The sequence below is a fragment of the Melanerpes formicivorus genome, unplaced genomic scaffold (assembly GCF_026170545.1).
Source record: "Melanerpes formicivorus ecotype bairdi unplaced genomic scaffold, bMelFor1.0.p_v2 SCAF_50, whole genome shotgun sequence".
NCBI classification, from domain to species: domain Eukaryota; kingdom Metazoa; phylum Chordata; class Aves; order Piciformes; family Picidae; genus Melanerpes; species Melanerpes formicivorus.
In genome coordinates this window covers 4,330,915-4,354,907 of record NW_027142402.1, presented here as the reverse complement: position 1 = coordinate 4,354,907, position 23,993 = coordinate 4,330,915, and the positions used below count along the sequence as shown (strand labels likewise).

General features: G+C 43.6%; 1 protein-coding gene across 12 annotated transcripts in view; it reads left to right on the top strand.

Moving 5' to 3' along the window:
* The window catches only part of LOC137452253 (zinc finger and BTB domain-containing protein 24-like), a 59,122-nt gene that overhangs the window by 6,494 nt on the left and 28,635 nt on the right, over window positions 1–23,993 (top strand). For 8 of the 12 annotated variants that reach the window (XM_068160505.1, XM_068160502.1, XM_068160504.1 and 5 more), the window contains exons 7-22: window positions 37–222; window positions 1,173–1,298; window positions 1,583–1,657; window positions 2,500–2,601; window positions 3,057–3,196; window positions 3,271–3,451; window positions 3,862–4,006; window positions 4,970–5,373; window positions 5,790–5,946; window positions 6,076–6,193; window positions 6,649–6,704; window positions 12,879–12,980; window positions 20,078–20,284; window positions 21,409–21,542; window positions 22,352–22,564; window positions 23,134–23,400. In XM_068160505.1, coding sequence (XP_068016606.1) covers window positions 37–222; window positions 1,173–1,298; window positions 1,583–1,657; window positions 2,500–2,601; window positions 3,057–3,196; window positions 3,271–3,451; window positions 3,862–4,006; window positions 4,970–5,373; window positions 5,790–5,946; window positions 6,076–6,193; window positions 6,649–6,704; window positions 12,879–12,980; window positions 20,078–20,284; window positions 21,409–21,542; window positions 22,352–22,564; window positions 23,134–23,400 — 2,613 coding nt within the window. Of the gene's footprint in view, window positions 1–36; window positions 223–1,172; window positions 1,299–1,582; window positions 1,658–2,499; window positions 2,602–3,056; window positions 3,197–3,270; window positions 3,452–3,861; window positions 4,007–4,969; window positions 5,374–5,789; window positions 5,947–6,075; window positions 6,194–6,648; window positions 6,705–12,878; window positions 12,981–13,109; window positions 13,299–20,070; window positions 20,285–21,408; window positions 21,543–22,351; window positions 22,565–23,133; window positions 23,401–23,993 lie in introns of those variants that run through there. The other 4 variants (XM_068160503.1, XM_068160508.1, XR_010990028.1 and 1 more) reach the window with 4 other exon arrangements.

Genomic DNA, 23,993 nt, shown 5'->3' with positions numbered 1-23,993 from the left:
AAACACATCCTTTCCTTTTAATTTATTCCTTGCCAGTGTTCAGATTATGATTTATGCCAAAGAATATCAGGACAAAGGCAACACCCTGATTCTGGGCAGGTGTACCAGAGGAACCAGTGGGATCCTGATGTTATCAGCAAGCATAAGAAAGAGAAAAATCAGCAGGAAAAAGAGAGTGAAGAAGATGAAGAGCAAGAAGATGAAAAGCAGGAAGAAGAGGAGGTAAATGTTGTTAATTTTTAAAGAGTGCCAGGCAAGCAGCACCAGAACAAGAGGACACAGTCTCAAGCTGCACCAGGGGAGGTTTAGGCTGGATATTAGGAAGAAGTTCCTCACAGAAAGAGAGACTGGCCATTGGAATGTGCTGCCCAGGGAGGTGGTGGAGTCACCATCACTGGAGGTGTTTAGGAAGAGCCTGGATGGGGTGCTTGGTGCCATGGTTTAGTTGATTAGATGATGTTGGATGATAGGTTGGACTCTATGATCTCAAAGGTCTTTTCCAGCCTGATCAATTCTATTCTATTTTAGTCTACTATTGCCAGACCAGTACAAATTCTGATACTCAATTATGAGTTGATTTTGCTTGATTTTAATCTTGCTTCCATTTCTGTTCTGTATTATCCCTCATCTCTTTAAAGCAGAAGTGGTAGGTTTAACTGATGGCTAATAAAGTTTATTGTATAGCCTAATCTGGGTTCAGTCTGTACCTCAGAAGTCACTGAAGTGCTTCTTGCCATAAGGTAAAAGGGAGAACTAAAATCTTGAAGTTATCAGGAGGATGGTGACTCTGTATTGACTCTCCCTTGGTCTAAGCAAATAGGAGTTCTGAGTTTTGTTTATTGCAGCAAGTTTTAGTAGTACTTGCAGGATACTAGCTTGTATTCTGGGTTTGGTGTTAGACTACTGCAAATGTGGGTTTGTGGGGTTTTTTTGATGTTGGATTGTTCTGGTTGATAATGGTGGCCAGAGACTTACCAATGGAAGCTCCAGGCACAGTCCTCTCAGTTTGCAGAGACTACACTTCATCAGGATAGGATCATGGTCAGCCATCATTGGAGTCATACTTGTTGCAGTGCTCTGGAAAGCTCCTTTCTTTACCTTTGAGTAAAGGCAAACATCAGTTTAGTACATTATTTGTTGTACAGTGAAATATTTAACTTTTCATTCTGCAGGCTGCAGAAGCTCCACTTAGAACATCAGAATTTTTGCATCAATTAGTGCAGAGGCCAGAACATATCCTTGAGAATGCAGAGGCAAGCATTGGAACCTATAAGGATATAATGCTTCGTCCTTTAGAAGTAAGACAAAGCAAAGTAATATCATTCTGCATAACAAAAGATGTCTATTTTTATATCTTGCACTGTTTTTCTTTGTGGCTTTTTTAGTTTGAGGTTTATTGTTTGGAGGTGGGCACAAGGCATGCTACAAATATCCCCAGGCTCTGAAATTCACATGGAAATGAATGATAAAAGGATTGTCATCTGATTCTAGCCTTTGATGCATATAGCAACAGGATGAGCTTCAATGGAATTATGTAGATAACTATACTCAAGTTGGTGATTGTGTCCTTGTTCCTAAACAGGACTGGATGGCTGAACAGGACTGCCAATATCTCATTGAACTGGATGGTAATCAGCAGCCAGATGATCTCTTTATGGTAAGCAAGCTGGAGGTATTCAGTGCCAGGTTGGATGGAGCCTTGAATGACGTGGCCTAGTGGCCATCATCGTAGTAGGTGATCTTTAAGGTCCCTTTGAACCCAAACCATCTGTGATTCCATGTAACAGCGTAGTCAACCTCCACTAGAACATACTCAGTTCTGGGGATTGTTTTCTTTATTAAGGTGTTGGCAAAATTTTAAGTTAGAATCATAGAATCAATAGGGTTGGAAAAGACCTCAACATCAAGTCCAACCTGTCACCACAGACCTCATGACTAGTAAACCATGGCACCAAGTGCCACATCCAATCCCCTCTTGAACACCTCCAGGGATGGTGACTCCACCACCTCCCTGGGCAGCACATTCCAACGGCTAACAACTCTCTCTGAAGAACTTTCTCCTCACCTCAATCCTAATCTTCCCCTGGTGCAGCTTGAGACTGTGTCCTCTTGTTCTGGTGCTGGCTGCCTGGGAGAAGAGACCAACCCCCACCTGGCTACAACCTCCCTTCAGGTAGTTGTAGAGAGCACTAAGGTCTCCCCTGAGCCTCCTCTTCTCCAGGCTAACCAATCCCAGCTCCCTTAGCCTCTCCTTGTAGGCCTTCTGCTCAAGGCCTCTCACCAGCCTTCACAGCATAGTGAGGAGACACAGAGGCTGTGATCCAGCAGTTTGCACTACATATATATTCAGAATGTGTTAAGACTCAGCTCAATAGCTAGTTTGACTCCAAGCTAATGTCCATGTAGTCATTATATAAATAATAAGCTGCCATTTACTTTGGGGTCCTTTCAGGTCATAAAAGCAGTTTTGGTTTAAACTAGGAATTATTTTCTCTTCAGTCAGTGGTAGCTCGACTTCAGTCTCTGGGTGTTCAGAATGCAGCTCCTATAACTAGACTTCAAAGTGAGGAAGAGGAAGGTCAGCTGGAGGGATTGGAAAATGTAAGTGTTCTTTTCTAAAAGAAGATTGACTGTAATAATTATGAAACTAAAATAAATGTCCTGCTCTGAGCTTGTGACATCTTTGTTTCACAGCAACCAGTTTGTGCAATAAGGGCATTTTCTGAGCCTTGGTTTCGTTTTTTCCCCACAAATATGAATTTAAGATAATTCTGGGACTGAAATCTACTTAAGAGTATGGGGGAGGGGAGGAAGTTAGATGATTATAACAAAATTTTGTGTCTCTTTTGCCTTTTTATCTCCTGAAAATAATAACCAAAGCCCACAGGAGCTATTTTAAGTACTGTTTGCATTAAATGAAATTGAGTCACCACACAGTTTTCTTCTTAGGTTTGCTTATTTGCCAACAAACTCTTTCAAACAAAGGCTAAGCACAAGGCATATGTAGCTTCAGGCACAAATTCCATCTGCTTGCTTGCTGCTGTTTTAACCAACAGGATGAACTCTTCCGGGTTCTGTCTTCCTACAAACGGATAGCACCCAGATACCGATGGCGCAGGAGCAGGTGGGGGCAAGCATGCCCTGTGGCTCTAAAGGAAGGTGATATTGTTATGGGAAACCCAGACTTGGCTGTCAGGTTAGCAGAATTTTAGACCTTTTATTACTATTTTATATGCTGTCTGTATCTCTTAGCTTCTCTTCTGTTTTAAGTTTTCTAGGTAAGATGTATGTCCTGTCATCTCCAGAGGCACTGAAAACCTTCATGTTGAATCCACGGCCTTACCTGTTACCCCCAATGCCACTTCCTCCTTGTAAAGTACTGGTATTTGGTCCTCCATTCTCTGGAAGAACAACTATTTGTAACCTAATTGCAGACAAATATAAAGGAAAGGTAGGTACATAAATGTCTTCTGTATCAGTTCTGAATGTCTTCTGAACCAGTTAAGCACATTCTTACTCCTGTGGTGTTATTAACATACACACTGAAACAGGTGGCTTACAGAGGAAATATACTCATTCAATGAAATTAATGTATAGACAAGTAGCTAAATATTTACCTACCCCCTATGCAAGACAAATACTTGTCTTAGCGTAAGAATTTCTGTCTTAGACTGATTCTACTCCTGTATCTGAGATAATTGTGAGTGCAAATCATTTTTCCCCCCCAAGAAAACCCTCAGCACTTGAATGGTAGAAGAGCTTTTCCAAATTCATTTCCTTGTATAGAATTGGATCAGATGCTGTATTTCTCTTCTGTGATATTTTGATACTGTTTTTTTTTTCCCCAAATCATTTCACTAGGTTCTTGATATGGCAGAACTCATTCAACCCTGTATGGAAGAATTAAGAGAAGAAAAGATTGAGCAAGTGCGAAGGGATGCAGTAGAAAAGGCTATAGCAGCAGTGAAAAATAGGTTGGCATTAGATAAACAGGCCACAGACTCAGGTGAATAAGGGGTTCCATGGTCTTTAAAAGTAGTATTACTTGGTTTATATTATTTAACTGAAGCAATTGCTGTCACGTGGCCTTATAAAATGTCACAGAAGTTGTTATGGTTGTTGTGCATTAAATATGAAGCATAGAATCAATAAGGTTGGAAAAGACCTCAAAGCTCATCAAGTTCAACCTGTCACCCATGCAGTGGAGGGGACAGCTGAGGAGAATTCAGTGAATCCTCTGAAGTAGAGGGCCACAAGTATTTAAGAAAGTTTTCTGAATTCTTTTTGAAAGAGGAAATTGGTTCTGACTGAAGCTAGCTGGAAGCTTTCCATCTGAATGGCCTTTGACAAGTTAAATGTCTGCAAAATGGACATTTTCATCACGAAAGTAGCTTGTCATCTAGGCTGATATGAACCCACAATCTACAGATTTTCCACTTTGGAGTAGCATTCCAAGGTGCTGGCTCAGGTGGCACATTCACAAGGCTCCCCAGCTGTGGTCATTTGTAGCCTTGTTAAGCTGCCCAGGCCTTGCTTTTGCAGCTTGATGAATTCAGAAAATATGTTGAAAAGGTGAAAACAATGTGTTCTTGTGAGATCTTTTGAACAACATTGGGATTTTCTGTGTGCAGGAAACTTAGTGGTTTGGTTTTGGCTTTTTTTACAAAATGATTTCTTTTGAAATGATTTTTTTTCCATTGAATTGAAATTGCCTCTTCCATTTATCTCTAGTTATGGTTCAAATGGACAGTCAGGCTCTTACTCAACTGAGCAAGGACTCAATCTACTTGACTTATCTTTATGAAATACCCTCTAGAACTGCAATCAGAAGATTTGATTCTTTCTCAGTGTGATTGTATAATATTGTTTAAAATGATTGATGCAATATAATTATGAAGTAGCTGGATTTAGTTGGCCTCCTGACCAGGGAAAATAACCATTTCAGAATTGTGTGAATCTGTATTGTTAGGTATGTCAGAGATCACTGCTGACCTCCCAGAAGTTCAAGCAGTGGCAGAGGAAACCGTAACTGCTGAGCACCCAGAAGTTCAGGCAATGACAGAGGAAACCATAACTGCTGAGCACCCAGAAGTTCAGGCAATGACAGAGGAAACCATAACTGCTGAGCACCCAGAAGTTCAGGCAATGACAGAGGAAACCATAACTGCTGAGCACCCAGAAGTTCAGGCAATGACAGAGGAAACCATAACTGCTGAGCACCCAGAAGTTCAGGCAATGACAGAGGAAACCATAACTGCTGAGCACCCAGAAGTTCAAGCAATGGTAGAGGAAACCATAAGTGGTGCATCAGTCTCTGAAGTTACATTGTCACCTGAAAGATATGCTGAAGTACTGGAGAGGGCTATTGCAGAGGTAAGACTAGAAGTAATGATACAGCAAAGCAGTGCTTTCTCCTAAACCTGTGATAGTTTTTACATTATTGATATATGTTCTTAATGTCTCTGTTTGAAAAAGGGACTTTTTACAAGGGTTTGTAGAGATAGGATGAGAGGGAATGGATTGAAGCTTGAGGAGGGCAGTTCAGAGGAGGAAATTCTTGACAGTGAGGGTGGTGAGACAGGTTGCCCAAGTTGGTTGTGCATGTCCCCTTCCTGGAGACGCTCAAGGCCTCATCCAGCCTGACCTTGAGCTTAGCTTTATTGACCTGAAATGACACTAGAGAAAAATCCTAACGTTTAGAAACTCATTTTGGATGGTGCAGTGTTTTTGAGCAGCTCTCAGACTGTCTTTAGTCTTTTTCTGTTACTGAACCTGATATTTTGTGACAGCTTATGAAGAAGAACAGAGACAGGTATCCTGGTGCTCCAGAGAAAGGAGGATGGGTAGTCGATAACTACCCTCTGTCAGCAGATCACTGGTCAGCTTTGTTAGACAAAGGACTTCTACCTGACACTGTTGTCTGTCTGAAGGATACACAAAGAGATGGTTAGTAAATGCAACTTCCTCTTTTCTTTTTCTATGTTGCACACTTCTTAGAAGTAATAATTTTCCCTAACACAAGTTTAGTTTTGTACAGACACATAAACAAACTACTGTTGTGTAACTGTACTGCAGGAGCCTGCCTTCTGGCCAGAACATACTCAGCAAACAGGGATGAAATAAATGCTGAGATTTTGAACAGGCTAAGAGAGGAAGCATTAAAAAAGAAAGAAGAAGAAGAAGAAGTAGTAAGGTAAAATATTCCAAGTAATGTATAAAGTGTATATAATGATATAAATGTATAAAATGTATAAATGATGTATAAAATGATCATGTAGATTCCAGCCTTACTTGGTGTTAAAGATGTCAGTGCATTTATCAACAGAAATGTACTAAAACAGTACACTAAGCCTAGCTGTGAAGTGCAGGAAATAATCCAATATGTGTTAGCTTGGAGGACTATCTCATGTAGATCAGTAACTATGGTGGTAGAAGATGCTCTTGTTAAATGCTTTTCCAGTAGCCTTTCATTAGCCCAGTGAGTCAGTAACATTTTAGATTAACACTTGATTGTTATTTTGTACAATCCAAGTTATGGTCTGATTCCCAGCAGTGTATTCCCACCCCTGGACTTTACATTTAACATACCTGCTGCTTGTTTCAGCAGTGCTTTACATAAGACTTGAGATGAATAATCTTTCCTTGCAGAAAAGAAATGCAGACTTCAGGGGAAAATCAATCTCTACAGTCTTCTGAGGAGAAAGGTAAAAGTATTGATCATTTGCCTTCTGTTTTCTCTAATTCTGTATCCCAAATCCTTTAGCAGTTTGGGGTTTCACACACGTTTCATGGGTTTGATTTTCATTTTTACATTCAGCACCTGGAAAAACGACTTTGTAGCTTTGCTTCCTTCACTGATTCAGGCACTCATTTCTATGTGTCATTCTTAATGGATGTTACAGAAGAGAGAAGTGTATGCAATCTCCCAGCACAGTTGCAGCTTTCAGTAAAGGAAGGACAGGACTCTATCTCCTCTAGTAACTTTTTTAAGTGGATTATTACCTGGATTGAAACTTCTTGTACATTAAAAATCTGTATCCCCTCACAAGTAAAAGCATTGTTACGAGTTAGCCAATAGCTAATGAGAGAATTGCAAAGCTGTCTGAAGCAGTTAAAGGGGAATGGAAATTATTTCAGGATTGACTCTCTTAACATGCATTAAGAATTGCTGAATCTGGTGGCAACAAACATTGCTGAAGCCAGTAGCTCAGTAGTTGTGAGGCTGCTGCAGCACCATGTCCCCAGGACCATGCAGTAATGAATCTTAATTCCCATTTTCCCTTTCCCTTTTACTCTGTTACCCATGCTTGTTCCTCCCCAATTCACTTTGATCCTTTCTCCTTGATTTTAGTCCTTCTCAGAAGTGCTTCATAATGTTATAAGTCTCACAACCTCAAACTGCTTTTCCTGGCATCCCCTAATGAATCTCATACCCTGTAGGCAGTAATCCCTCAGAGAGGGAGGCTCTGTGGTTGATTCACCTTAATAAATCTCGCCCCCAGAGAATGCCTTCATCATCCTCGTCTACTGACCCTGAGGGGAGTCAAGTCAAGGCTATGTTTGTTCTGATTAGATTATTTGGGTTCCACCAGTCATTGTTCTTCCCCTCCTTGTTTATAGAATCAAAGAATCATTTAGGCTGGAAAAGACCTTTAAAATCACTGAGTCCAGCCAGTCACCTAACACTGCCTAGTCTGCTGCTAAACCATGTCCCTAGGCGACATACCAAATACTGGAATTGTGTTTTGCATGAGGTTTTCCCTCTAATAATAAAAACTTTGGTAAAGACTTTATTACTACTTCCTGTTTGAGAGAGCTGCAGAGATCCTACTTTGCTCTCAGAATTGTGCTGAACTTTGTTTCTAGTAGGCTGGATTTCTACACCCCAGACTGCTCTGTCAGTTGCTTTAGAATTAATTCCAGTTAGTTGCAATATCTTTGATCCTCAAGAGACAGAAAATCTGCAGGGTTGCACTTTCCTTCTTGCCTTCTTTAATCACTGCCTACTTGCTTAGGAGAACATTGCTGTCTGATTTGGGTCTTCATCAAGGTGCAGCACCATGCACGAGTGTCTGTGTCCACATTAAGCACTAGGTTGGGGACTTCAGAGTTTTTTCTCCCTCTGCTGTGGGATCTCATGGTTTCTCCACTAAATTATCATCTAGGGCCTGGAGCTGGAACTAAAAACTGAAGCACATTAATTCCCACTTCTTTTCTCTCAGCAGTGGGGGGCCCAGACTGCCTTTAAGGTCTTCCTTTCAAACAGAGCATACTGGTTCTGTTATGTCTAGATTTTAATTAGGTCATATTTCACCTACTCTGAAAAAAAACCAAACCCTTTGCAGAGTTCTGAATTACACATACATTTCTGAACAAATGCTACTTTATAACTTTTTTAAAGTTTCTTATGAAACATGCAGCTCTCCTCCAAAGCAAACGAGTGCTCAAGTATGAAATAGGAAGAGTTCTCCCCAGTCACTCTGTCTCAAACAACAGTTTGGCTTCACAGTATCACAGTATAACTAAGGTTGGAAGAGACCTCGAGGATCATCGAGTCCAACCTATCAACACAGACCCCATGACTAGACCATGGCACCAAGTGCCACGTCCAATCCCCTCTTGAACACCTCCAGGGATGGTGACTCCACCACCTCCCTGGGCAGCACATTCCAATGACGAACGACTCACTCGGTGAAGAACTTTCTCCTCACCTCGAGTCTAAACCTCCCCTGGCACAGCTTGAGACTGTGTCCTCTTGTTCTGGTGCTGGTTGCCTGGGAGAAGAGACCAACCCCCTCCTGGCTACAACCACCCTTCAGGTAGTTGTAGAGGGCAATGAGGTCTCCCCTGAGCCTCCTCTTCTCCAGGCTAAACAATCCCAGCTCCCTCAGCCTCTCCTCACAGGGCTGTGCTCAAGGCCTCTCCCCAGCCTTGTTGCCCTTCTCTGGACACCTTCAAGTGTTTCGATGTCCTTCCTAAACTGAGGGGCCCAGAGCTGTACACAGTACTCAAGGTGTGGCCTAACCAATGCAGAGCACAGGGGCACAATGACTTCCCTGCTCCTGTTCCCGGCTTCTGCTGGCCACACTATTCCTAATGCAGGCCAGGAGGCCATTGGCCCTCTTGGCCATCTGGGCACACTGCTGGCTCATGTTCAGGCAGCTGTCAATCAGCACCCCCAGGTCCCTCTCTGTTTGGCAGCTCTCAGCCACTCTGACCCCAGCCTGTAGCTCCGCATGGGATTGCCGTAGCCAAAGTGCAGCACTCGGCACTTGGACTTGTTGAATGCCATCCCATTGGACTCTGCCCATCTGTCCAGTCTGTGAAGGTCCCTCTGCAGAGCCTTTCCACCTTCTAACTGACTAACATCTGCTCCTAACTTGCTGTCAGCTGCAAACTTGCTGATGACTGACTCGACCCCCTCATCCAGATCATCAATGAAGATGTTAAAGAGCACAGGGCCCAGCACTGATCCCTGGGGCACACCACTGGTGCCTGGCTGCCAGCTGGCTGTGGCACTATTCACCACCATTCTCTGGGCCTGGCCCTCCAGCCAGTTCCTAACCCAGCACAGAATGCTGTGGTCCAAGCCACGAGCTGATAGCTTAGATAGCAGTTTGCTGTGGGGGACGGTGTCAAAGGCCTTGCTGAAGTCCAGGTAGACCACATCCACAGGCCATTATTCATTTTGAATATCTAACTCATTGTGATCTGAGTACATCAAAGCAACAATTATTAATGACAGAAGTAATAATGCCCTATAAACACTCGTGCTCTTGACACGTGCAAGTCCTCCTCCAGAGGCTCTCTTGTTTTCCTACGCCTACAGTTGATACCAATAATCAAATACTGACTCACCCAAACACTTCACTCATGCTGCTTTTAGCCTGGCATCTGTTTCATTTCACATGTAGTGCCATCAGCACATTGACTGCAGCTTTCCCCCCATGTGACATGTCTTTGCAAAAGTACAAATGAATGATATGTGCACAATTTGGGGGGGGGAAGTATATAGCAGTTACAGTATCAACATGAAAACTCAGAGCCCCACTCATGCTCTTTTTATGTCTCATGATTGATATGGGAATGGTTCAAAGCTCTACCAGGGGAGGCTTAGACTGGACATCAGAAAGCTTTTCTTTACCAAGAGGATGGTCAAACCCTGGAACACCTCTCAGAGGTGACCTAATTGTGGCCTTTCAGGATGTGAAGGGGGCCTACAAGAAGGCTGGGGAGGGACTGCTCAGGATATCAGGCAGTGATAGGACATGGGGGAATGGAATGAAGCTGGAGGTGGGGAGATTCAGGCTGGATGTGAGGAGGAGGTTCTTCACCATGAGAGTGGTGAAACCCTAGAATGGGTTGTCCAGGCAGGTGGTTGAAGCCCTATCCCTGGAGGTGTTTAAGCCCAGGCTGGATGAGGCTCTGGGCAGCCTGATCTAGTGTGGGGTGTCCCTGCCCATGGCAGGAGGATTGGAACTGGATGATCCTTGTGGTCCCTTCCAACCCTGACTGATTCTATGATACTATGTTTCCTCTGCTGTTCTTGCAAGAAATAAGTGGGGAGCTGGAGCTGGTAACTGAAGCTGTTGCCTGTCCTTCACAGCTGTTAATATCAATATTTGCTATAAACTTGACTATTGATTCCCCCCCTCCTTCCCAGATTGCAGATGGTGGAGGGCTGAATCAATACCCATCTCTTCAGCTGCTCTTTTTCTGTTTGTCCTTTTATATTTTTATCACTGTGGTGAAATCAGGGAGAGATTTTTTTAAACCCAGCAATTAGAATAATGAAACCTGTCCATGTGAGGACATTTCCTCCTCAGCCTTTGAAGGTAAAAGCTTTTTGGAATCAATTTTAATTACAACATTTACCAAGCAGTTGGATGTGTGCTCAGTCCTACAGCCTCTCAATGCATTTGGTTTGCTTTTCTTGGCTGGATTGCATTCTGATTTGTGGTTTGTTTGGGTTTTTTTTTTTCCTACCTCTATCTGGAGGCCTTTCAGTGGGAGAGTTTGAACAAGGACACAAGATAACAAATTGCTTGTGCCATAAACTTCAAAGCCAGCAGCGCTGGTAGTAACTTCACAGTTTGTTCAGTCTTTGAGCAAAACTGCCTGATCTTCAAAGCCTCTTTCTGCCCTTCTTCATCAGCCAGATATGATAATTACATTCAATACCTGTAATCACAGCATTTTAGGCAGAGAAGCTTCAACACTCATAACATTCAGAAAGGTAATGGGCAACTTTCTCAATTAGAGCCCAAATAGCTTCAGTTCTTAAATCCTCTTAGTCTCTCATTCAGAGAAATAAAGGCTAAGGTAGATTGGTTTAGTGCAACTAAGAAGCTAAGTAACAAAAGCCTATGATAGAGTTTTCAGGTTCTCTCAAAGCTCTTCTCACTTTCTAAACATCTATTAGAAAAAATGACATCATCTTAATTTAGCTTAATGTCTGTCCATCTGTCTTCTTGGGCACTATCCAGCACCAGACTTGTAAGTGAAATCTCCTAGGTGTTTAGACTGTGAAAATTCAGATGTGCCTAGCTTCTGTGCCACAGCTGCTTCCTCTGAGGCATCTGAAGAATCTGCATGTTGACAGCCTTAACAAAGTGTCATCCATTTTGCACTGATCTTTCTGCCTGTCCTGTTCCTCTGTGTATGTTGTGGCCTCTTGATTTATTTGTTAGGGAGTGTCACAATTCATTTTACTGGACTGCATTCCTGTGTGTATCAAAAGCAAATAAAGGACTAGAAGAAGTGAAGCACTTTCTCAGTCTGACACGTGCTAAAGTTGTGGGGTTTTGTCTGCTAACCACAGAAGTTGTTTGTTTACATCATAGAATTTCCTGATTCTGCATAAATCTGGATTTCAGTGTTTCCAGTCTGGTTTGCAAGATGTTTGTGGTTTCTTTGAGTGTGTGGGGAGGAGTGTGCATGAAACCAAACACTCTAATTTCAGATTTTCATAGAATCCTGGAGTGGCTTAGGCTGGAAGGGACCTCAGAGCTCACCTACTCCAACCTCCCTGCCATGGGCAGGGATGCCTCTCAACCTGACACAGCTGCTTAAGGGCCCATACAACATGGCTTTGAAGGTCCCTAGGGAGGAGGCATCCACATCCTCCCTGGGTAACCTGTTCTGGAGCCTCACTACCCTTGTACTGCAGAACCTCTTCCTAAGATCTAGTCTAACCCTGCTCTCCCTCAGCTTCAAACCATTTCTCCTTGTCCTGTTGCTAGACACCCTTATGAAAAGGCCTCTGTAGCTTTCCTGTAGGATCCCTTCAGGTATTGGAAGGCAGCTCTAAGGTCTCCTTAGAGTCTTTTCTTCTTTTTGAATTACATTCTTGTTTAACAAGAATGAGTTTGGGGTAATTGTAACTGGAGATGTACTAGTGGTGGTTTATTACTCTAACAGTGATCTAAAGACGTAAGGAAGACAAGGCTTGTAGGAAAAAGTAATATTCTTTATTGACAAATGGACACAGCTGCAAAATCTGCACCAGCCTTCAGGCAGACAAACCCTGCTTCAAGGCTGAAGTGCTTCACCCAGTAGGAGCTCTTCTGTAGAACACCAAATGTGCTTTTTGCAAGGTCTTTTGAGGGTAGTTTGAGCACAGAGCACAGGTTATAACAAATGAAAAATACTCCTGTGTAGACAATGAGTACTCACTTTATTCCTCACTGATCAGGTAGCTGAAGATGCTTTGGCCAATGTGTTAGATTTGGAGTACAGAGGAACTAACTTCTTTTTTTTACAGGTGATCAGGAATAAGTTTTGTAGAGTGATCCAAAAATGCCTGTAGTTCTGTACTGCCTCCCATTGTCCCTCAGGGTGTTTGTTAAAATTGCTAATGATTGTACTTGTGCCAACAGAAGTTGAGGACAGTGACAAGCAACTTCCACTTGAAAGTGACCAAACACCCCAGAAAGAACCCAGTGACTCAGCAGGCTATGAAGAAGAATCCAAACCTGCAGGTGGGCCTTGCAGCACATAAAATCTCTCTTACTTGTTAGTACCAAGAATTGTGTGCCTTCCTTTTCTGCAAGGTTTGAAAATTGGATGCAAATATCCTCTCTTACCTTAACTTTCTTTGTCCTTTAAAGCCAGGTTCAGGTTACCTCAACACTGCTAAATGCAATTAAAAACATGTTGTTATTTGCTGCTTAAAAACAATTGTAAGTGTGGATGCAAATGAGCAAAACATGTCCTGGTGTTTTCCTTCATCATCCATTGTCCTGCTGCTGGCTTGCTGGAATTCACATGGAGTCATGTTTTCTTCTTTTGAGTACAAGGTAAAATTCTGCAGCAGATGGAACTCCAAAGAATACTGAGCAAATGAATAGAACATCTGAAATCCTATGATTTCTTCTGTCTCCTCTCTTTGAAGGCAGCTCATCTTTAATGGGCCAGCCTGCTTTATAGAAACTATATAATTTTATCTGCTAGAATTTTTAGCATATGTTCAAGTCTAAGAGGAATAGAATAGAATAGAATAGACCAGACCAGACCAGACCAGGTTGGAAGAGACCTTCAAAATCATCGTGTCCAACCTATCATCCAACACCACCTAATCAATTAAACCATGCAACCAAGCACCCTGTCAAGTCTCCTCCTGAACACCTCCAGTGATGGTGACTCCACCACCTCCTCAGGCAGCCCATTCCAATGGGCAATCACTCTCTCTGTATAGAATTTCTTCCTAACATCCAACCTAAACCTCCCCTGGCATAGCCTGAGACTGTGTCCTCTTGTTCTGGTGCTGGTTGCCTGGGAGAAGAGACCAACCTCTGCCTGTCTACAACCTCCCTTCAGGTAGTTGTAGAGAGCAAGAAGGTCACCCCTGAGTCTCCTCTTCTCCAGGCTAAGCAGCCCCAGCTCCCTCAGCCTCTCCTCACAGGGCTGTGTTCCAAGCCCCTCACCAACTTTGTTGCCCTTCTCTGGACATGCTCCAGCAAGTCAACCTCCTTCCTAAACTGAGGGGCCCAGAACAGGACACAGAACTCGAGGTGTGGCCTAACCAGTGCAGTGTAATCCCACACAAACCACTTTATTTTAAGTAGCAAGTTGTTAAATAGACACCTTTTTAAATGCATTACTCACCTGAATCTGCAAACCAAACTGCTTTCTCCCCCTCCCCCAAAACACCATAAATCTGTGCAGATGTAAGTCTGTCTAGATAAATTGCACTGTAATATGTTGCAAATTAGTTGGCAGGGTATGTTTATAAGTAATTAAGAGTCTAGATTAAAAAAAAACCCAACCCTACATGGTCTGTTTCAAAAAGACAAATGAAAGTCTGTCCCTACTGACATGGATGTCAGTTCCAAGGAATGGAACTGCCACTCTTCCCCTGTATTTTTTGTCTCTCTGTTTATTTTGATAGCTGAACTCTAATGAAGAAGGCATGCTGGCTTCTGGTTTCTCTGTCCTAGCTTTGGAAGGGCTTAGAGAGTGGAGGGAAGAAGGCTTTTTTTCATCTCTTCAGTTGCTGAATGTGGACTGAGGGTAGAACAAGTCATATCTAATACCAGCAGAACACTAGAAAAAAAGATATTAAAGCCTTTCCTTCCCCAGCAACTCAATTGGAGAACATGGGGGCAGAAAGCCTTTGAGGATTGTTTGTCACTATGGTAACTATGCTCAGCAAAAGCAGAGGCACAGCAAAAGAATATGAGAGACTGCCAGAGAGGCATTCCCTGTGAAAACTCCAGGTCTAGGGCTGGTGAGGATTGTCACCTCTGTGGTAAGGAAAAGAAATTAAGAGCAGCACCACTGGATAGGCCACCACTGGATAGGCCACCACTGGATAGGCCACCACTGGATAGGCCACCACTGGATAGGCCACCACTGGATAGGCCACCGCCTCCTCTGAAGGAAGCCTCTCTGCATTTTTAGATTGTTTTTAAACCATTTCCTGTCTTTTGAAGTATTTTTCTTGACTCTATTTCTTTTTTCTTCAAGAATGCCTTCTCACTGTAGATCTTCTCTGCCAGCAGAAGCATTGTAACTTGTATCTAATGGCAAAGGTAGAGTCAAGTCCAAGTTTCAGCCTGATCTAGTGTGGGGTGTCCCTGCCCATGGCAGGGGGGTTGGAACTAGATGATCCTTGTGGTCCCTTCCAACCCTGACTGATACTATGATACTACTTTTGATCCCTGAGACCCAGTCTGGAACTGGCATGGAGGCAATTTTTTTGTCATAATAAGGTTCAAATGCCTGAAACCCAAACCAAACAATGTTTAGGTTGTCCCATTTTGGGGCTGTCCCTTTTCCATAGGAATGGAATCCTTTTTTCTTTGCTACTTTTCTCCTTTTCCAGGGGAAAGTTTCTCCAGTTTGCTTAGGTTTGTGTGAACTGGTTAAAATCTGTGAAAAAATTACTGCTGGACACATCCCAGCAGTATATAATGGAATGAAGCTGGAGGTGGGGAGATTCAGGCTGGAGGTGAGGAGGAAGTTCTTCCCCATGAGAGTGGTGAAGCCCTGGAATGGGTTGTCCAGGGAGGTGGTCGAGGCCCTGTCCCTGGAGGTGTTTAAGCCCAGGCTGGATGAGGCTCTGGCCAGCCTGATGTAGTGTGGGGTGTCCCTGCCCATGGCAGGGGGGTTGGAACTAGATGATCCTTGTGGTCCCTTCCAACCCTGACTGATACTACTATGATTCCCTGAAGCAGGGAAACTCTGATAGAGGTAATCTGGTGGAGTTACATGCCTAGAATAGAGAATCAAAGCTGGAACACATTCTGGTCCCTTCTTTATGTGAGGGTGGTGGAGCTCTGGAACAGGCTGCCAAGAGAGATTGTGGAGTCTCCTTCTCTGGACACTTTCAAAACCCATCTGAATGTGCCTCTGTGTGACCTGCCCTAGGTGATCCTGCTTTGGCAGGGAGGTTGGACTTGATGATCTCTGGAGGTCCCTTCCAACCCCTAACATTCTGTGACTTGCTAATTTAGTAAGGCCTGGCAGGAGAGGTGTAAGAGAGATTGTGGGGAAGCACTCTGTCGAGTGGATTTGCTACTAGGTTCAATATTCTGTCTCAGTTTATGTCAGTGACTCATTTCAATCCATTATTCTGCCTCTGTGTTTCCAAAGCTTCATGACCCACTCAGAACTGAGAGGCTTTTGAAGGGCAGGACTATAAAAGATGATCCAAGCAGCCCACATTTCCATCTTCCATACTTTATTGCTTGGAGCAGGGCTGTGGGTCACAAGGCAGCACATGTGATTTGTGCAGTGTGAATGTGCCAGGGCTAACACGTGCAAAAAGCAGTTAGTGCAGCCTGGCTATTAATGTATCCTTGGCTGGCTTAAAGTCAGTGCTCCTAATGGAATCATCATTACATAATGCATTAGAGTTGCCCAAATTTAAGCAGGTTTTACTTGGCTACATCTCTGTCTCCTTTGGAACACATCACTGCAACATAATTAATTGCAGCATTTACACAGCATCTTTTCACCTGCACTAAAAAAGGCAAGTGTTTTCATGTTCTTATTTAGAGGCAGGGCAAGAGATGGAGATGTCCTTTCAGGGGCTAATTAATTTCATGCCATATGTGGAAGGAACTTACAGATTAGTTAAAAATGCAAATGTTCATCAGCATTTCCAAGAAAATAAAATGTATTCCCAACTCAAGATCAAACTATCAGAAATCTGCCTGATGGTTCTGCTTAATGATATGCCCTTTTGCACTTCTGCTTCATGTTTAGACTAAAAATTGTTCAGATGGAGGGAAATTTGGCCACTGATGTCAGTCTCATGGCTGTGGTGTTGAAAGCTTTAAAAGAGGAGAGATTCATTAAGTGTTCTTTGTTGTAAAAGAGCACAGAAGCACTTGCCAAAATACTTATTTATTAACCTGCTTTTTTAGAAGTGACTCAATTAATAAAAGCAAGTTTTGCAGTTCATCCTGGGGGACAGCATGTAAGGACATGGTGAAGGCCAACTGCTCCCAAAGGAGCAGGGAGCTGGGGCACCGTGTGGTAACATGGCCATCAGGACAGAGCCCTGCAGCCAGCACTGGTTCCACCACCCCAGCCCAGGAGAAAGGCAGCTCTGGTCCTAGGCACTCCCTGGGGACAGGGATGAGCTGAGGCTGGGGTGAGATGTTGTCCCATAGGTAGGCAGCCAGCACTGGTTCCACCACCCCAGCCCAAGAGCAAGGCAGCTCTGGTCTTAGGCACCTCCCTGGGGACAGGGATGAGCTGAGGCTGGGGTGAGATGTTGTCCCATGGGTAGGCCCAGCTTGGCAGAGACCAGAGCCTGGTAGGGCTGTGAGGAGCTGGGGTCCTGTCCTGCTGCAGCATTGGTGGGCCAGTGGCTTACATAGGGTCTTGGGACCAGGGCAGGTGGGAACAGCCCCAGGGACTTGGGCAGGGAACAAGCATGCCCAGGGCTGCACTCAGGTCCCTGAGCCAGAATATGAGTTGCCACAGAGGGCCTAATTTATTTAAAATGTCAGTTTATCATATGTATATAGTAGAGCTAAGTGGGGCTTTTGCAAGAATAAATGTTTCAGCCTCATAAGAGAAAGAACAAACCTCTTACAAGCAGCCAAGTGTCTAGAAACTCCCTGTATTTCTAGAGGACTGCACATTAAGAGCCAGGCCCACAAGGAGCTGTAGGCATTGCAGTGCCCAAAACTGCCATACCAGCTTCTAAGTGCCTGGTTTCATACATGGAATGAAGGGTTGTAGAAACAGGCACAACAAGCAGCAAAGTGGCAAGGGGCTGAGATCTGCTGGAGGGTAGAGAGGCTCTGCAGAGGGACCTTGACAGGCTGGACAGATGGGCAGAGTCCAAGGGCAGGAGACTGAACACATCCAAGTGCCAGGGGCTGCACATTGGCCACAACAACCCCAGGCAGTGCTACAGGCTGGGGTCAGAGTGGCTGGAGAGCAGCCAGACAGAGAGGGACCTGGGGGTGCTGGTTGATGGTAGGCTGAACATGAGCCTGCAGTGTGCCCAGGCAGCCAGGAGGGCCAATGGCATCCTGGCCTGCATCAGGAACAGTGTGGCCAGCAGGAGCAGGGAGGTCATTCTGCCCCTGTACACTGCACTGGTTAGGCCACACCTCGAGTCCTGTGTCCAGTTCTGGGCCCCTCAGTTTAGGAAGGAGGTTGACTTGCTGGAACAAGTCCAGAGAAGGGCAACAAAGTTGGTGAGGGGCTTGGAACACAGCCCTGTGAGGAGAGGCTGAGGGAGCTGGGGTTGCTTAGCCTGGAGAAGAGGAGTCTCAGGGGTGACCTCATTGCTCTCTACAACTACCTGAAGGGAGGTTGTAGACAGGCTGATGATGGTCTCTTCTCCCAGGCAGCCAGCACCAGAACAAGAGGACACAGTCTCAGGCTGCGCCAGGGGAGGTTCAGGTTGGATGTTAGGAAGAAGTTCTATACAGAGAGAGTGACTGGCCATTGGAATGGGCTGCCTGGGAAGGTGGTGGAGTCACCATCATTGGAGGTGTTCAGGAGGAGACTTGATGGGGTGCTTGGTGCCATGGGTTAGCTGTTTGGGTGGGTTGGATTGGTTGATGGGTTGGACACGATGATCTTGAAGGTCTCTTCCAACCTGGTTTGGTTTATTCTAAATAAAGGTTTATTCCAAAGAAGGGGCTTGTAACAGGGCAATCTGACTCTTCAGGAGCCAGAGAAATGGTTTGGGTTTTTCAGGTTGGGGCAAGCTTATGTGCCAGTGCTGCACTGACGTGCTTCATGCCAGGGAGTAGCCACAAAACTCTGAGTTTAAATGGTTTGGGGGGTTGTACTTAAAAGAAAAGATGATGGACAGGTCTTTCAATATCCAAAGCATTGCATAAGGCTTTCATTTTTAGTAGTACTTCTGTTTTACCTGTAGGAAGTTATACAAGAAATAATAGTAGTAATAAGTCTTTTTTTTTTGTCAAAATCAGTGAAAGGGCATTAAAATAGACTGAACCTGTTGTTGCTTCTGTCAAGATGTGTTCCTGCTCTTTCAATCACAACAAGATGGGAAGGAAAAAGAAAAGGAAAATGATAGCAAAGTAGAAAATTGCTCCATCCCCTATTCAGGCTCTTTCTTCCACCTTCATTTCTGGCAAGAGACAAACAGCATACACCCTGTGAGTCCCAGCAAGCTTACAGCGGTGTCAGACCATTTAAGTCATTGCTGTCTACTGCTTTCCTCTCTGTGAGGTGAAGGCACTGATAGCAGGCTTAATTAAACATCACACAAAAGAAAAATGATAAGAAAGAGAATCAGGATTGGAAATTATATGAGTGCAGGAAATGGGAACAGCAGCAAAAATACCACACTGCTGCTGCCAGAGACTGGGGGTGGTTTAGCAAGGACAAGGTGGTGATGGCATCATCTAGGCACCTCAGCATCTTCTAGCTGAGCCACAAGGTTGTCTCAGGTCTCTCAGGGCCTAAATGGATGCTAATTGCAACCTTAGGAACAAATCAGTGTTCTTCTCCTTTGCTGTTGTGTCAAAATCAAGCTTTTAAATCAGTATCTGCTGCCAATACCAAGAGTTGAATGCCCTCAGGCTTCTCCAGCAAAAGGGATGGCAGTGGCAGCAGCCACCCTTTGTCATTTTGCTCACCCATGGTGGTATAGTTTTGTCACCGTTACCATGAGTACCATATGTAAATGTGCTGAAGTAAGTTGACTTAGGTGTTAGGTGTAAGTTGACTTAGGTGTTTAAGACCAGGCTGGATGAGGCTCTGGCCAGGCTGATCTAGTGTGGGGTGTCCCTGCCCATGGCAGGGGGGTTGGAACTAGATGATCCTTGTGGTCCCTTCCAACCCTGACTGATACTATGATACTATGACTTTGTTTATTCTTCTGGAGAAACCTCAGTATGTCTTGTAGCAACAGAATGAATTTGCCATTTCCCAATTGTCTGGTGCTATAATAATTGTCTAACAAGGGAATAGTTCATAATTACAAGGGGGAGGTGAGTGGAAGGAAGCAGCATTAAGAAAATATGCCACCAGAGCTGAGGAAAAGACAAAAGAAATCCCAAAGCACAGTGATGTTTGTTTTCATCCAAAACATCTGAGAGGATCACTGCCTTCAATGTACTCTTTGAGTTTGCAGAAATTGCACTACCTGAGCTTGCAGAGGATGATTTCCCAAATCTACCAGAAATGGAAACAATTAAAAGGAAGCTTGACCTTTTCCTGCATGACTGGCAAACAGTGGAGTCAGAAATCAAGCAGTCATCTCTAGTTCAAGTTGTTGGTTTAGAGATTGCTGAGCAAACTCCAGAGAGTCTGCTTAATCAAATTGTGCTGGCTATGGAAAGTAAGTAATACTGTTTGTGATCTGCACTTAAAAGTTTGAAGAGCTTGTGTGATGAATATGCTGGGTGGGGAGAGGGGGGTAGGTTATGTTCAGTTCTGCATTATTCACCTGAAGTGGGAACAGGACATGCTGTGTGCTGTGGGTGACATGAAAAGCACACTGGCAGCCTGTAAGGCACAGGAAGAGTGAGGAATATATGTTTGATAAATATATATATGTATGGTCATACAAATATCTACTTAATAGCTGCCTAAACATTCTGACAGTGCATTTCCCCAGTTGATTGTTCTATCAGAACAAGAGGACACAGTCTCAAGCCGTGCCAGGGGAAGTTTAGGCTGGAGGTGAGGAGAAAGTTCTTCACAGAGAGAGTTGTTAGCTGTTGGAGTGTGCTGCTCAGGGAGGTGGTGGAGTCACCATCCCTGGAGGTGTTCCAGAGAGGATTGGATGTGGCACTTGGTGGTTGTAGTAGTCATGAAGTCTTGGGTGACAGGTTGGACTTGATGATCTTTGAGGTCTCTTCCAACCTTATTGATTCTGTGTTAGGATACTGGTTTGATAAATGAACAGCTAGCAAAGGGTCACTTATAGACAATATCCATTGGAGTCAATAAGGCCTTCAGGGGCTGTAATAATCTAACTTACCCACCTGCAGAGATTCTGTCTTTCAAGCCTGCACTTTTTACAGTACTGGATGAATTATACATTTTTCTTACTCCTACAATAATCTAGCTGGTTTATTAACCAAAACACCTCTTGTGCTAGCTTTATAACCAAATAAAACTTGACTGATTATTTACCACACCACCCCCCCAAAGTGGGAAAAACCTATTGCAAACAGTAATGGCTCTATCTCTGTGTGTTTATATAACACAGTTTTACTGCAAGTTCCCATTGAGAAGACCAATTTACTTCAACCCAAAAATGACCACTGAACATTTCCACTGGTGGAGGAAGCAATATATTAATTCCTACATCCAGGAAGAACATTTTATTCTATGAGTAGGAGAGATGCAATATACAGTTGGCATGATTTGCTTTCATGTGTGTGTTTACTTCTAACACAGAGAATATAGTCTGGCATAGACAAATACTGAAACAGTAAAAACAATTAACCTTTTCAGAACCTTTTAAATACCATGGTTGGGAACTGTCTGCTGAAGACTTACAGGAGGAAGAAGATGATCTGGCTGCTGAAGGGGAGGATGAAGAAGCTGAAGAACAAGAAAATGAAGATGATGAAGACGAAGAAGAAGAAGTAAGTATTCTGGCTTTGTCTATTTATGCTTTTATTTTAATTGATCTATTTTCACTGTGAAGTCAGAGAAGTCAGAGCTTGCAGCTGATTTTGTATGGTCCAGTTTCAGCCTTCTTACAAAATGAGCATCAGCACATGCTCCAATACACTTCATTGTATCCCTGTGTTCTGGCTGATGGTAGTTTTACTCCAGTGAGAATCATAAATGCCCCATGCTAATAGAGAGAATGAATGTGCCTGGTTCTGCCAGATGGTAAGGAGGGGGGGGTTGTTAAAGAAACAAATGTAAACTTTGATTTCTGTCAACTAACAATGATTCTGTGAGGCATTATATAAACATCAGAAGATGCAGAGTCCTGATGTGCAATCCTTTGCTTCATCTCAGCTATTGATACTTTTCAGACATCTAATGTAATGAAATTAGAGCTTCAGCTTTGCCTTGCTTTTATTTTCATCCTATATTTGAAGGTTCCTATCCCCAGATTTAACAGTACAGGGTATCCATATAGTGTAATGCAGCAGCCCTGAATTGATTTATTTCTTTTAAGTGAGTTTTATTGAATAACTGTTCTGACTTCATAATGCCATCTCTCACTGCCTTTTCTGAAGAAGTCTGCTTCTGCACATGTAGAAGCAACTCAAAAGGAGTTTCCAGAACACAGCAGGAAAAGATGTCTATCATAGATATTCCTAGCCTAATTCTGGTCTTCAGCAGCTAACTCTGATATCCTTTCACATTTTAAATGATCAGGCTTTCCTCAGTATGTCTCTCTCCAGATTGGACAGTAAGACTTTCATAATATTTTCAGGATGAAGACAAAATTAAGGAAAAGAAAAGACACATGGGGGACACAAAACACTTTTGTCCAGTCAGTCTGAAAGAGGACTTTGTCCTTTGCCCAGGACTCTCTGAACATGCAGCTAAATACCAAGAAAAACTTTACTACTTTTCAACTTCTGAGCACAGAGAGCAATTTTTGAAGAACCCAGAGGATTACGTGGCTCACAGTGAACCAATACAAGTGAGAAGCTTCAACATTGTTCTAAGCAGATAATAACAGATGAAAATGATCATTTGTAATTGCTTATTGCTGGTATTAGTTTTTTTAGGGAGCAATAAATGTATCAGGCAAGTCCTTGAAACAAAATAAACCACGCTGCTTCCCTAATGACTCTCTATTGCCACACTGAATTGAATGATGCAAACAAAGCAGAAGAGAGAGGAAAATGATAAAGGTTTACAATAACCATCACAACATGTGATCAACAAATCACACATATTGGGGGAATTTTACTCTCTCTAAGGCTTTTATTTTGTTTGTGAGTGGAAGTAAGATAAAAGAAGGGAGAATTTACCAGTATTGTCTGATGAAGATTCATTTGTAGCTGCAGTGTATTTGTTGAGTATTTGCAGAGAGCAGGTTGTCTGTTTGGAACAGCAATAGAAAGCCTGGAGGGGGAAAAAGTCAAATGCAGAATTATTTGACTGGTTTTGGTGTAATTTTTAGTATGGTGTTTTGGAAGTGAGAAATGGTAGAGTGTGTGCTGTGGGCTGCAGACTGCTACAAAACACTCCAATGTTTTCCTCTAGGCTCCTCCCTTACGGGTGTGCTTAATTGGGCCTCATGGAGCAGGTAAAAGTACTTGTGCAAGACAGGTAGCAGAGAAGTTGGGCATTTTCCATATTCAGTTTGAAGAATATCTACAGGAACTGATCTTACCCAAAACTAAAAGGAAAGTTGGGCCCAGTTCTGAAGAAGAACCTGAAGATGATGATGATAAAATCCCAAATCTAGCAGAGGAACTGGAAGACTTCACTCAGAGCATCACTGAAACTGAGACTGAAAAGCGCAAACAGGTAATAATCTGATCTTTTTTTAGTGTCAGAGAGTGCATTGGGTTGGAATCAAATGAAGACAGTACTTGGTCAAAAAACAATAAATGTTCCAGGTAGATTCCTCTTGCCTCTTCTCCCTTCTGCTCTTGCCTCTCTTTTCCCTTCTCCTCTTGCCTCCCTTTTCCCTTCTCCTCTTGCCTCTCTTTTCCCTTCTCCTCTTGCCTCTCTTTTCCCTTCTCCTCTTGCCTCTCTTTTCCCTTCTCCTCTTGCCTCCCTTTTCCCTTCTCCTCTTGCCTCCCTTTTCCCTTCTCCTCTTGCCTCTCTTTTCCCTTCTCCTCTTGCCTCTCTTTTCCCTTCTCCTCTTGCCTCCCTTTTCCCTTCTCCTCTTGCCTCCCTTTTCCCTTCTCCTCTTGCCTCCCTTTTCCCTTCTCCTCTTTTCCCTTCTCCTCTTGCCTCTCTTTCCCCTTCTCCTCTTGCCTCTCTTTCCCCTTCTCCTCTTGCCTCTCTTTCCCCTTCTCCTCTTGCCTCTCTTTCCCCTTCTCCTCTTGCCTCTCTTTTCCCTTCTCCTCTTGCCTCTCTTTTCCCTTCTCCTCTTGCCTCTCTTTTCCCTTCTC